General features: G+C 44.1%; 1 protein-coding gene across 5 annotated transcripts in view; it reads right to left on the reverse strand.

The window, feature by feature from the left end:
- The window catches only part of MARK3 (microtubule affinity regulating kinase 3), a 115,521-nt gene that overhangs the window by 79,533 nt on the left and 20,664 nt on the right, over window positions 1–15,324 (reverse strand). For all 5 annotated transcript variants that reach the window (XM_089778343.1, XM_006130994.5, XM_006130993.5 and 2 more), the window contains one exon: window positions 2,799–2,852. In XM_089778343.1, coding sequence (XP_089634469.1) covers window positions 2,799–2,852 — 54 coding nt within the window. The remainder of the gene's footprint in view (window positions 1–2,798; window positions 2,853–15,324) is intronic.

Raw genomic sequence — 15,324 nt, forward strand, 5'->3', positions numbered from 1 at the left:
TACAAGAAAAATGCAGTATCCAAAGAAAGTATACAACATCTTCAGATGGTAGATTTTTGTGTGACCTCTGTAATTAGATTTGCCAATTGGGCTTAGTCACTCACCAATAGCAACACGGAAGATGTTATCCGTCTATCAAAGGTCCAGGATATTTGTGTGTGTGTGTATGTGCGAGAGACCACATTTGATTACCATTGATACTGAAGGGACTGAGCAGAATAAGCCATCAGCAAGAGGAGTGCACACAGACTCTCTATCATGCTACACAGAGTGCTCCTGGACCCCCACAATAACTTGGAAAACAAGACACTGAGAATCAGACCACATCTACTAAACCTATTTTTAAGAGCTTACCTACATAACAGAAAAAAAACGGTAGCTAGAATTAGCTCTTTTAAAAGTTTCTGTGAAAAATTACTGGAAACCCCATTTGATCCTAACAGTGAAAAACAGAGGTAACAAAAGCAGCAAAGAAAATTAAGATTACAATCACTAATTCTGACAGCCTAAAAGCACACCCTCCAACCCTGACACAAAGGGGGGAGTGCATGTAGTTGATAGGATTAACAGTTCAGGAGGAGGTGGGTTTTTGTGAACTTTCCTAAAGTTAAAGATATAGGCCTGATATAGGAAGTGATGCACACAAACTGCAGTAGTGGCCAGTGATGAAAAAAAGGCTCCTGGAGTTCTGGTTCCATCTGTAACTGAACTGATTCACTGAGAGAGATACTGTTGGTTATTTGTACTGTGGCAGTGCTTTAGGAGTCCTGATCAGGGACCAGTTCCGATCTGACAGAGGCAGCAGTGTGTGTGTGGTTGTGGTGGTGTTGGAAGGGGGTGGGGGGAGAGAATGGCTCCTGCCTCTAGGAGGCAGCAAGGGAGGGGATGGAGAGAGACAATAAGTGCGTCTGCAGAATCAGCATGCGCAGAGAGCCGGCTTAAAAGCTGGCTCCTTGTGCTTATTGGCTCCCCCCTGTTCCCCCTCACCCTCCACGCTGCTGCTCTATATTGGGCACTGGCTCCCACCTCCCCACCCTTGCTGTATCTGATACAGACAGCAAAGAAGGGGGGAGTGCATGTAGTTGATAGGATTAACCGATAAGCCTAGGCATGTAGTCATCTACACACTGACATCCCTAGTTGGAACTGGATGAACACTAGAAAGAGATCAATGAGTGCAGTATTTCTAACCTTGGGTTTTGCTGATTTGTTAAATCTTGTGAAATATGCAGTGTTTGCTTTCTGTGTAGTAGCCATTAATTTACATTAAGTCAAGGTACAAGCCCCGGATAGAGATCTTTGAAAGACACTAAGATACAGATATTGCTTCTCCTCAGCTGCTCCATGCCTTTACCTTTTCTTTGGCCACATATTACTCAAAAAAAAAAAAAAAAGATGCTCTGAATCTCCCTGATTACCTATCATTACTTCTGTCTTTACAATTCTCCCCAAAGTCTTCTTTCAAGGTGCTGTGAATAACTAACAAATCATGTAAGTGACTTTCACGTCTAGATTTCCAATAATGCAGTAACTGCTCTTATCTAAAGTGACATACTTTCATGATGCTAATAAAAGCTTCAATGTAAAATCTGAAGCATTAAAATCAAAAGATTAATAAAACCAAAATACATATAATAAAGAGTTTGTGATGCAATTTGTACATGCACATTTATACAATTTTGCATTTTTCTCCACTTCTGCTGAAATTTCCAAAAAAGTAGACCTTGGTGCAGGTTTCTGTAGTTAATGCACTGTTTACTTAAAATTTAACTGAACATTTCATGAAAGCTAAAGAGACTTCAGTCAGATAATGACTTTCAATCATAGTTTACCTAAGCTGATTTGAATGAAATGACCTACAAATGAAAAACTCCATCTCTTAACTGAGCCATCCAGTTCCCACTTGTGTGTTTTCTCTATTTACTTTTGTGCCATTAATTTAGATAAGAGCACCCAATTAATTGTTTTATTATTGTATAAATCTGAATTAATATCTATGTTAATCTCTGTATCACATAAAACAAATTCTTATTATCTCTTACCCAAATAGGATTAAGTCCATGTATTTCTATTCAAGTACATAGCTTTTGACTATCGGTGTTTTAGTCAGGAAAGTGCCTACCAGCTATAACCTCTGTGTCCAACTTTAGGCCATATCTGTGTACTCAACGACAAAAGTAGAATTTAACACTTCTTATTCTTGCTAGCATAGATGAGCCAATATGATTATAGCCAAGAGTGAGATGGTTGGTCTCTCTCCCCCAAACCCACTCCTCAAAATAATTTTTCAATTTGAAGAATTATATGTGAGGCATAGACTCAGTCTGACTTTTCACCCATAGACTGAAACTTTGGAGTTGAAAATTTAACAAATTGACTATTGAAGTGACTGAGCCAAAACAGATACTCATGGAGGCCATTTTGACTGAGTTGGATCACACATGGGAAAAAACATCCAAAAGAAAGCCAGATGAACTGTTTTTCAATTTACTAAAGAGTTCAGGTCATTTGAGTAAAAACAAGACTGGTAAAAGACAAGGTAAAAGCTCTGTTCATAGCTTTACATGCATTCTTTATTTGAAAGATGCTCACCTTGTATAACTGTAAAACTGTTCTAAATATGACTTTCAGAAGGAAAGTTATCAGTAAGGAGCAGTAGCTCAGTTGTGTATTTATATAAAATATGAGGTAGGTGTACATTACAGGACCTTAGCTTGTGAATTCAGGAGTCAGAGAAGGAAGAGGTAAAAGGAAACAAGCTGCAGCACTGTTGAATGATAATACTTAAAGAAGCCTACCTTCTGAAGACTAGTTGGGTTCAATTGTGTTTTGTCAATTATTTTTATTGCAACCTAGAAGAAAAAAGCATGAGATCAGTATTTTCAATTTAAACTGTAACCATGATAAAAGCTAATCAGATCTAGTATTAGAAATGCAAGGCATGAAATCAGATCTAGAAGGTTAAAGAGAGATACAGTTTTATTAATAAAATACTTTGAATTGAAGTATTTGGAACAAGCGACTCCTAAAGAAAATAAGAGGACAAATTGGGCAAATCAGACAATAACCAGCACTTACTCGTATTACAACTGATCAAATGGTAGGAAGTAAGATGTATTGCAATACAACTTGAATACTAAATACTGTATTGCAGGGAAGTAATCTTCTGGATTATAATCCTTTTAGAAAATTATCCCTATATACCAGGGCTGGGCAAACTATGATCCATGGTCCGGATTTGGCCTGCAAAGCTGCCAGATCCAGCTTGAGAGAGCTTCAGCCAGCTCCCTGCCTGGCCCACTCCTACTCGGCACTTAGTAAAGATGGCTACCGGGCCATGCATGTCTCTGAATGCTGAGAGCCCAGGGGAGGGGGGGGGCGAAAGACTTCTTATACTGCTCCCACTGGCCAGTTTCTGGCCAAGAACAGCTGCCTGTTCGCAGGACAGACAGCATGAAGTGTGCCTCTCCCCTCATCCTCACAGCAACAAACATGGCCCCTATAGCTGCTGTGAGCACATACAGGGGCATGGAAGACAGAGATCCTGGCTAATGAACCTGCTAGGCTGCTGTCTGGGTGCTGGCCAGGTATCTGACATGCATCTGACGAAGTGGGTCTTTGCCCACGAAAGCTTATGCTCCTACACTTCAGTTAGTCTATAAGGTGCCACAGGACTCCTCGTCGCTTCAGCCAGACCTTGCAAACTTTTGTCCCCCTCCTACACCCATACCCCATTTAACCCAAACCTTCTGTACCCTTGCCCCAGCCCCCATACACCTTCCTAGACACTGCATCCCCCTTTTACACTTCCTCTAGTATCTTGCAAACCCCTCCTAGACCTTGCACTCCAATCTGCTATCCTTGGTCACAACCCAAATCCCTGCACCCCTGCCCCAGGACAGAATCTCCTGTCCCAGGTCATAGAGGACCACAAACTAAATATGAGTCAACATTCTGACACCGTTGCAAAAGAAGGAAACATGATTCTGGGATGCATTAACAGAAGTGTTGTGAGCAAGACACAAGAAATCATTCTTCTGCTCTACTCTGCACTGTCTCCACCTCAACTTAAGTATTGTGTCCGGTTCTGTGCACCACATTTCAAGAAAGATGTGGAGAAATTGGAGAAGGTCCAAAGAGCAACAAGAATGATTTAAGGTCTAGAGAACATGAACTATGAGGGAAGACAAAGAATTGGGCTTTTTTACTTTGGAAAGGAGAAAAAGGAGACATGATAGCGGTTTTCAAATATCTAAAAGGGTGTAACAAGGAGGAGGGAGAAAAATTATTCTCCTTGGCTTCTGATGATAGAACAAAAAGCTTGATAGGCTTGAACTGCAGCAAGGGAGGTTTAGGTTAGACATTAGGAAAAGCTTCCTAACTGTCAAGGTGGTTAAACACTGGAATAAATTGCCTATTGAGGTTGTGGAATCTCCATCTCTGGAGATATTTAAGAGAAATATCGGGGATGGTCTAGATGGTGCTTGGTCCTGCCATAAGGACGGGACTGGACTCGATGACCTCTCATAGTCCCTTCCAGTTCTATGATTCTATGATGATTTTCCACGTGCTCACTATTGTATTTTAATTATTTCAACCAGTTTGCCTGGAATAAATGTACAGCTTACTGGTCTATTTCCCCAGATCTTATTTTAAAAATAAGTATAAGATTTGCTACTCTCTAACTCTGGAAAAACAGCCCTTTCAGTGAGAGACTGCATATTTCTGTTTGCAGCTCAGCCACTTCACACACTTCTTCAGAATTCTTGGATGTGTACCACCTGAACCTGGAGACTTACTGATTTTTAAATTAATTTGTTCCAACAGGTTTTCTTCTGATGTCTTAGTCTTAGATAATACCTCATCTTTTTTGCCAAGACACAGCAATTCCACTGCACATCCTCCATAGCAAAGACCAATGAGTAGCAATCATTTAGCTTCTCAGCAATGTTATTATTTTCCTAATTGCTCCTCTTAACCCACTGACTTCTTCATAGGCATCCTGCTTCTGCCATAAAGAACCTCCTGTTTATTTAAATATACTTATGACTTAACCATTGTAAGAGTCACAGGTTCAAAAGAGATTCTGAATTCTAACAACATAACATTAAGCACAGTAGCAAAGTCCATCTGGTAATTTCATAAACATATTCTTCATGCATTATCCAAGTCATTAATAAAAATATTGGATGGTACTGAACCCAAGACTGACACTGTAGAACTTCATTAGATATATCCCCCCAGTCTAACAGTGAACCACTGTATTTCAAAGAGTAATACACACCATATAGTAATTTCATTTATACTGCGCTTCCACATAAACATCTCATAAGCAAATCAGGGAACTATGTCAAAAGGCTTATTAAAAATCAACATTTAACAATTACCACTTGCCCCATCCCTTAGGCCAGTGACCCTATCAAAGAAAGAAATTAGGTTGGTTTGTGTGAATTGTTCAACAAATCCATGCTACCTATTCCTTAAAACTCTGTTATTCTCTGTGTGTTTACAAAATGATTGTTTAAAATTTTGCTTGAGTATTTTTCCAGATATCGAAGTTAGGCTGACTGGACTATAGTGCTCCATTTCCTCTGTTTTCATTTTTAAAGATGGGTACAATGTTTTTCCCCTTCTCCCTATCTCTAGGACAGCGGGTGGGCAAAATGAGTCAGCCTGCCAAGTCACCTAATCCGCCCCACAGCTACCGTCCTGCAGCCCAGTGGGAGCTTTGGGCAGGTTCACTGCCTTCCACACCCCTGCACACCACTCAAAGTGGCGGGCTGTGAGGGCCATGTGTACTTCATGTACTATCCCTGCCCCCAACACAATCTTGCACCTCTCATTGCCAGGAAACTAGCCAATGGGGGCTGCTGGGGCCATGCTTGCAGCTTGTGATGCTCACTGCTCCCTCCCCCCCGCCAGGCTCACAGCATTCATGGCCCCTGCTGCAAGCCACTCTGAGCAGTGTGCAGAGAAGTGGAAGGTGGAGAGCCTGTCTGAAGGTCCCACTGGGTTGCTGGTCAGGAGACACTTAGGTAAGCACCTCCCGGCCAGAGCCTGCATGCCAACCCCTCCATCCCCACAACCTTCTGTTCCCCTTCCTGCTACCTTGCCTCAGGTCACAACTCAAACCCTCTGCACATCTTCCCCTGGTTACAATCCTATCCCAGACCCTGCACCCCCTCCCACATCCGTCCTCCTCTTCTCCTGCACCCATATCCATATCCCTTCTTGGCTCTGCACCCCTATTCCCTGCTCCAGGTCCCAATTCCCTGCTTCACCCCAAGCTTCCTTCTGCACACAACCTCCATCCCAGATCCCATACCTCCTCCATTAGTATTATGGAAGAGTGGGGCCCTTAACCAACTTATCAAATTCGTGGAATGGCCCACTCATGAAAAATGATTGTCCGTTCCTTCTTTAGGGCTTCCAAGATCGCTTCAGATAGTTCCTTAAGTACTCTAGCATGAATTGTGTCAGGACTTGTTGACTTGAACACATTTAACTTATCTACGTAATACTTAATCTGTTTTTCACCTTATATTGGCTTGTATTCTGTCCCCCTTTTAGTTATTAACTGTGTTGAGTAGTTGGGCATCATAACTTTTTTTAGCGATGACTGAAGCAAAATAGGCATAAAACATCCCAGCCTTCTTGATGTCATGTTATTAGCTCTTCTGCCCCACTTAGAAGACCACTTAAACTTTCCTTTCAGTGGTCTGCTGACCAGAAAGGACTGAGGTCAGGAAACAGCACTTGAGCCCTAGGACTCTTTGCCTACTAGTCCTCCTATTAAAAAAAAAAAAAAAAAAAAAAAAAAAGGCAGGGGAGAACCTTGTGATGGGTTGTCCACCCAATACTAGCCCTGAACGAGGTCAATGGAGGCCAGGATGGGCCAATTAACCTAATAGGCTGAAGCTAATAGGAAAGCCTTAATCAGAAGCAGCGCACCTGTGCAGGACCAAGCTTAAGCCTATAAAAACCAAAAAGCAAGCAACACAAGGGGCTGCTGAGAAAGGTTGCAATCACTTTCTTAGAAGAAGGAGAAGCATTTGGAGGCTTCAGACACACACAGACTGCAGGTGCTCCCTAAAAGGCCAGAGGACTGAAACTAGCAGACCCAGAGAAGGAAGGGAGAGCCAGAAGGACAGGACAGGGCTCAGGATAATGCAGCAAGATACAGGTGGAAACAGACCTTGACTGCTGACTAGAGGGGTTCAGAACAGGAACCCAGAGTAAAGGGTAGGCCCAGACTCTCCAACCAGCCACTGGGGAAGTAGCACCAGTGGGGCAGTGCACAAGACTGTCTGAGCCTGTCCTGGAGAAGAATGTCCTTACCCCCTCCCTCACACTCAGAAAGGGAACCATAATAGTGACCTAGTCATAATCAGGAAGAGGCCACAGCAGGTACAGCAGCAAGACAGGGGCTACAGAGAAAGAGAAGAGGATCACCCTGAAATTACGTAGAGAGATGCTGACCTAGTGAGTTATTTCCCAGAACGGCCAGGAGAAAGCACTATACCTGCAGAGAGTGGCGCACCCTGACATAGACCTACATGTTCAAATCTACTTTAGCTATTTATTGTTAAATAAAACTATTTACAATATTTACAGGTAAATGCTGATGGAGGCAGCAAATGCTGTGGACACTGAAGGGTCGGTCCCCTCTGAGATCACAGGAAACTGAAAGGAACTGGACAGGTGCTCAGGCCACACTGCTCTTTATATCCTCAGTTCAGTTATATTCTTAGTCTCACTTCTATACACATGGCACTACTCTGATACTGGTTAGCTAGCAGGACTTGATTTGTTAGTCAGTGGTAATGACCAAGGCTCGACAAATAACGCAATCTACTCACCCGTAGCAAGTAGATTGCAACCCAGAAGAGCCAGGTTTGGGCGAACTGCACATGCGCAGAACGATCTGCGCAGATCGCTGGACAGTGCGACTGGTGAGCGGGGCTCGCCGTGGTTCGGCGAGCCCTGGTAATGACAATTTTACCTGACACAGATCAACAACAAAAAAATCCCACCATTAGAGTTAGCCTCCCATACATCTAGTGTCTGCAGAGATCCAGCATTATCAGCTCAGCAGCTGCACAGAGCACCCTCTGTTGCGTGCTGTCACCACTCCTTGCTCACTCATGACCAGGAGTCCACAAGGCCCAATGTCGGGCAGAAGGTATTCAGCAGGGGGTGGCTACACCTGCAGCTGAGCGCTTCTGCTCCTTATGGGCCCTGACTGGAGGTCTCTGCTCTACTGGGCCAGGACTGCAATCTCCCCTGCAACGAGGGGGGAGAGAGCAGGTGTTAAGGCATTTAGCTGCACTGAAAGCCTTATGCTATTATATCCAACCTAACGCCACAATCCCCTAATTTCCTGAATTTGTGAACATTAAAAGAAAATAAATATTAACTATCAAAAATGTTTGTCAAAAGACAAAAACCAAATTCTGCCACACTAGACACAGTTGACATCCGAGAGAGAGATAAAGTCCTCCTTACCTGATGTACTACGGATGGTTGATAAAACATTGGCCAGCCCTTCAAAATGGAGACTGATACAAAGCCAACTTGCAAGAATTCTTGACATTGTGGTGAATATTGTACTGTAGATCCTATATCAACTTTTGAATATCAGCCGTGCTCTCACACATCAGAAAGGAATCACTGAGGTTTGAAAAGTGGAAATGAACTTCTCCAAATATTTTGTGTGTGCATGTGTGCGCATCTCTTTCAAGAATTACCATGCAAAATGCTTAGGTTTGAAATAAAAGAGCTCTCCAGTGTACCCAAAACAAGGGAAATCTCTTTATTAAAATGACTGGGTTGGGAGAACATGGTCTCTTTGGCTAAGGGGTGCCACTGGGATTACTAGTTTTCTCCCTCTTCACAGAATGACTCATCCTCAATAAGAGGAAAGTGACAAATAAAAAGCATACAAGAACCCTGGAGCCAGGATATCCGTTGCTTTGACTTTAGGTCCTTCTATTTGGCAAATATCTAAGAGAAACGTGATAATGAAGGGAAGCAAACCAGGACTACCACTGGAGAACCAAAATGTTCTTGTCAGATTTGTGGAAACCTGCAGAAAAAAGCCTTCACCTTGTTTGATCTAGCTTCCTTCTGATGCTCCATTCTTCAATGACATTTAAACTTCTTTGGTTCTTTCTACTCAGAAGGGGCTACAGTTATGCTTCCTCTGCAATGCCTTACAAGTAAGCAAGTCGTGGCAACTATTTCTTCATTAAACTGACATATAATCATTATTAATGGTTGGAAGCATTGCAATACTACATCATGCTACGCTCCAGCTATCTATAATGGGCCTTCTCTCTTTTGAAATCCACGACTGCTCTAGTTTTTTCAATCAGCATTGCAACCTTCTAGGCCAGCTTTCAGTCATGATTTTCTGTGAATCTGTTGCACCTCAGGTTCTAGTGGAGTGAATTCAGTACTGAACATAGATGCTGGGCACTTGATATTGTACAAAAGATCAAACATGGTATAGAAAAAAAGCTTTGAAGAAGTCTCAGTGAGCCTGGCTCCACTGAAGAAAACATTTCCAGAAAAAACAACAAATGGATAACAACACTGATCTGAAACTGCCAACCAGTCAAGCTAGCGTTCTTAGTTTACCTTGTCTCTCCTGAGACACAAATGCTTACCTGTATCATCACTATTTTAGTCACAAATGTTGAATCATCTATAGAGGACTCAACTGGCACTTTTCCTGATTAAGAACAAAGCCATGCTTCTCCAGAGTCTTCTGCTATGTATTTGGATTGTACCCTGATTAGATGCTTGTCTGGGAGGAGACAGAAATGGATCTCTTTCTCCCTGATGGCTGCTACAAGGAAATTTTTCATAAATATTCTGGGAACAGAACCAAACCAAAGCAACCAGCAAAAATCTACAACTGAGAACATGGTCGTTCCAAATTAAAATATAAGTTTATTTTCTTGAACTGTCAGATGGGAGCAAGGAGATCTTCCTTAAAATAAGACGACTTCTTATGTTTGGTGGTCAAATAGGAATGAATTTTGACTATTCTGCTAATATGTTTAGGTATTCTAATTTGAAACTTCTGATCCTAACAGATTTCTTTGCAATTAGGAGAACACAAAGGAGAGGCTGGTCTTTATTGTGTCACTTCACAACAGATGACATACCTTTATTCTTTCTTTGACAGGATGCTGATCAACATGGAATAAATTTACACACTGGGACCTACTAGCATTAACATTTTTAAAAGCACCTACATCATTTAAATGACAAGCGCATAAGGCTATGTCCACACTACAATTATCTATCGGAAAAAGGTACGCAAATTGCACCCCACCTTTTTCTGACAGTTTTTTCGGAAGAAGCTTTTCCCAACTTTGGCCCATCTACACTGGAAGAGCCTCCTCTTTCAGAAGAGCCCTTCCTTCCTTGTAGGAGGAGGAAGACAGGGCTTCCGAAAGAGTGCGTCTGCTCTTCTGCAAAAAAAAATAAAAAAGAGAATGTGGCAGAGTTTTTCCAGGATACCTCTGGTATCCTGGAAAAAACCTGCGGTGTAGATATAGCCTCAGTTATTTCTTAAAGGGACTTGGAAGTGGGCATCATCCTAGACCGTTCTGAAAATATATGTTAACCCCCAGTTTTATTTTGAACTCTTCAGAATGTGGCTCATTATGGTCTGTTGTATTTGAACAGTTTAAAAAAAATATAGAATTTGTCAAAAAGTCTCTATAGCATTTTAGTAACTAACTTCAACCTGTATATTTTAACAAACAATTAGGGTTTTTTCTCCTTTAGTTCTTCAGTCATTATGAGGAAAGTTGGGGGCTTTTTTAAATACAGAACTCAAGTGCACATAGGTATTTTCACTGTGGCAATACTAAACTTTACACACAATGCAAAAACGCTATGGAAAGATACGACTCAAAGGTCAATTAGTTTGTAATGTTTTTACCCCTTATACTAGAAATCAGGATTTCACTCACTGCATCTCTCACAGACAGCAAGAAGGCACAGTGCAACCAACAGCACTGAATGTTATTCTTAACATTCAGAAGTCATCACTGACCAAAATAGCTAATATATGATCACAAAAATAGCTGCAATCTCTCTCTTAAAAAACCACCTCTGAGCAATACTGTTGGGGGATATCATTCAGACATGGCATCTATGACTATACAGGCAGTCCCCGGGTTACGTACAAGATAGGGACTGTAGGTTTGTTCTTAAGTTGAATCTGTATGTAAGTCGGAACTGGCGTCCAGATTCAGCCGCTGCTGAAACTGATCAGTTTCAACAGTGGCTGAATCTGGACGCCAGTTCTGACTTACATACAGATTCAACTTAAGAACCCCAGGCATCCCCAAGTCAGCTGCTGCTGAAACTGATCAGCGGCTGATTCCAGGAAGCCCGGGGCAGGGGCTTCCTGTAGTCAGCCACTGGTCATTTTCAGCAGCTGCTGACTAGGGGACACCTGGGGCAGAGCAGCTGGGGTGCTGCTGGGTTGGTCCAGTGGCACCCAGAGCAGCGCTACAGGACCAACCGGCAGCGCCCCAGCTGCTGTACCACAGGCGTCCGGAACAAAGCGGCGGAGCATGGGGGCAGCGGGACAGCCCAGACGCGCCGTGGCTATCCTGCTGCCCTCGGGCTCCGTGGCTTTGCTCTGCTTTGCTCCCCGTCCCCCTGGTCTGCAGACCAGGGGGACGGGGAGCAAAGCGGCGGAACACGCGGGCAGCGGGACAGCCCAGACGCGCCGTGGCTATCCTGCTGCCCTCGGGCTCCGCGGCTTTGCTCTGCTCTGCTCCCCGTCCCCCAGGTCTGCAGACCAGGGGGAGGGGGAGCAGAGTAGAGCAGAGCGGCGGAACGCGCGCGGCCAGCTGACAGCCCAGAAGCGTCTGGGCTGTCAGCTGGCCGCGTGCTCCGCTCTGCTCCCCCCCCCCCTGCAGATCAGGGGGAGGGGGAGCAGAGCGGAGCAGAGCAGAGCGGCAGAACGCGCGGCCAGCTGACAGCCCAGACGCATCTGGGCTGTCAGCTGGCCGCGTGCTCCGCTCCGCTCTGCTCTGCCCCCCCCTGCAGATCAGGGGGAGGGGGAGCAGAGCGGAGCACAGCAGAGCGGCGGAACGTGCGGCCAGCTGACAGCCCAGACGCATCTGGGCTGTCAGCTGGCCCCGTGCTCCGCTCTGCTCCCCCCCCCCTGCAGATCAGGGGGAGGGGGAGCAGAGCGGAGCACAGCAGAGCGGCGGAACGCGCGGCCAGCTGACAGCCCAGAAGCGTCTGGGCTGTCAGCTGGCCGCGTGCTCCGCTCTGCTCCCTCTCCCCCTGGTCTGCAGACCAGGGGGAGGGGGAGGGGGAGCGGAGCGGAGCAGAGCGGAGCAGAGCGGAGCGGCAGAACGCGCGGCCAGCTGACAGCCCAGACGCGTCTGGGCTGTCAGCTGGCTGCGCGTTCCGCCGCTCTGCTCTACTCTGCTCCGCTCTGCTCCCCCTCCCCCTGGTCTGCAGACGGGGGGGGGGGGGGGGGAGCAGAGCGGAGCGCGCGGCCAGCTGACAGCCCAGACGCGTCTGGGCTGTCAGCTGGCCGCGCGTTCCGCCGCCGCTTTGCTTCCTCTCCCTGGTCTGCTCGAGACCAGGGAGAGGAAGTGCCCCGTTCGTAACTGCGGATCCGACATAAGTCGGATCCGCGTAACTCGGGGACTGCCTGTACATTCATTAGGATGATGAATTCTCATATTTATATGTTGTCTTTCCTCCCGAAATAGTTCAAAGTACTTTATACACTAATTTTACAACAACAAATCTCTTAAGTATCCCTAATTTTGAGGGGTGTCATTTGTTTTAATCCTAAAATTACCTACGTTATACACAATTATGATGCTCCCTAACTTTTGTTGTTAAAAGTTACGTTCTTCAGAAAATGTAACATCATGAACTGAGGTTAAACAAAGATTTACACCATGGGGGAAAAGGTAATCTTCATTCTGTGTCTGTCACATGCTACATCAAATTTTTGGAGTCCAAGGCATACACATTCTCTAAATCAGTGGTTCTCAAAAAAATTTTCCCCACCACGAATCACTTGAAAATTTCTCCTGGTCTTGGTGAACCAATTAATGATTTTTCCAAATGCTACTTTAGCCTTAAGGTTAGGTTCAGCATTCATCCTACTTCTGTATTTGGACTCGAGGGCAATAAGTGAAGAAAATACTGTCTCGCACAGGTACATAGTAGCAAATGGTATCCAAAAATGCACTGTTTTGCCCCCAAGTTCTAGTTACTTTCCTGTTATTTGAATCAAAAACTCAATTAGGAAATGTCTTTTACATTTTAACCATAATGTTTTGTTGCAAGAAAGCTCCAATAAGCACTCTTGTGCCTTATTGGACAAACCAGAGGGCAGCTCACTGATTTCAATTCCAAAAGGATTACGTGTCCTTTTGTTTGGTTCAGTTTCTACCAGAAAGCAATCTTCAAACTATTGCTTAAGTGCAACAAGATGTTCTTTGATGTCATTATTTTTGTCAAGAACCAGCTCATTTTCAGTCAAAAAACCTTCCAAGATTGGAACCTTGAAGGGAATTATCCGCAGACCACAGGTAGCCTACACACCACAGTTTGAGAATCTCTGCTCTAAACCACATTTAACAGTTTAGCACACAAAATATTACAGGGCATCCCCACTATAAGTCTCTCCGGTATACATCGGTCTCACACTAAAGTTATTGTTGCTTGTAGGAACTGATGTGTTAAAAGTCCCTCCCATTACCTGCTTTTAAGTTGTGCAAAAAAAATTTGCACAAATGGAAGTCAGCCATGGGGAAAAAAAATTCACGGCTTTCAATAGTTTCTTTATCTATCCATGTTTTTTTAGAATATATCTTGGATGGATAGTGGGGACACTCTGCAATGCAAACTGAAGTAGTCAGAATGTAATTACCCAACTTGGAAGTTAGTCAGGACACCAGCAATAACCTGGAGATAGATGCGCGTGCGCGCGCTCACTCTCACACACACCCCCCACACTTCCTGTTCCCCATCCGAGAGATGACAAACCTCCACTACCTCTTTTGGTTCTGTATTGACTCAGATGTGGAAATGCCATGTATTCATCCCCAATATTACTGCATTCAACAATTTGGTTTTTCTTGCAAATTTTGACTTTTGAGAGGGGTCACTTCAACCTCACAATGCCCAATTCCAAACCCATCCAACCAAGTCAAAAAGTGCTGAAAAAGAAAAACGTATCTTGCAGAAGACTGAAACTAGCTATTGGTAACAACGATACAACACCACAAAACACCTTCTGTAGCAAATAAATTATTTACTAGTAGTAAGCAGGCCTCCTGCTGGCATGCCATGGGCCCATCCCTGAGGCAGGTGGGGGCATGTACAGGCCCCCCACCAGCACTCCCTAGGCCCAGCCTGAAGGCATGGGGCTGCACAGTGGCTGGCAGCTGTTCCCTAGGGCAGACCAGAGTGTCGGGTCCTGCCTGCCAGTGGTTTATTGCTGGGGCACTTGCTGCTCCCATGTGGTCATTCTACAGTGTAAACCGTTCCTCCTACCAAATCCCTTCCTTTCCATTTTATGAGAAACAATTGCTTTAAGTTAGGATAAGAGAAAGCTGCATACCAAATTTGGTGGTCCTAGCTCTTCTCATTTAGGAGTTCTTGAACAGATTCAGACAGATGCACATTGCTAAAATATATAGATAGATTTACAGAGAGGTACCGTTAGATGTAAATTGTTATTTATTAACGTATTGCAGTAGACCTAGGAATCCAGTTATGGGAATGAAAGGGGGGCCCCAACTGTGCAAGACACTATACAAACACATAACAAAAAGACTGTCCCTGCTTTAAAAAGCTTATAAATGCTATATATTCTGCCTTTGTTTGCATATACAAAGGAATTCTAGCAAATTTTAGTACTATTTGTTTACTTAACAGGTACTTCAGAACACATGCTAAACTTTTAGTTTATAAAGCTGTGATAATCCCAACTCTCTATGTCTGAGAGACATGGGTGACCTGTAGGGAACACCTGAATAACCTGGAATACCAGCACCAGAACATTCTTCAGGAGATCTCAACATAAAGCTGCATTAATGTTAGCATCTTCAGAGAGGCCATTATCTTCCGTGTTGAGGCACAGATTATCCAGCACTAGCTGAGGTGGAGCGGGCACTGTGTGTGCATGCCCAACATACACTTTCCAAAACAACTGCTGCACACCCAAACCTCCAAAGGAGAAAGGAAATGGGGAGGCCAAAAGAAATGTTTTAAAGACATCCTCAAGATAAACTTCAAGAGATGTGACATTGACACAGC

Source organism: Pelodiscus sinensis, chromosome 5, assembly GCF_052426305.1.
Source record: "Pelodiscus sinensis isolate ZL-2025 chromosome 5, ASM5242630v1, whole genome shotgun sequence".
NCBI classification, from domain to species: domain Eukaryota; kingdom Metazoa; phylum Chordata; order Testudines; family Trionychidae; genus Pelodiscus; species Pelodiscus sinensis.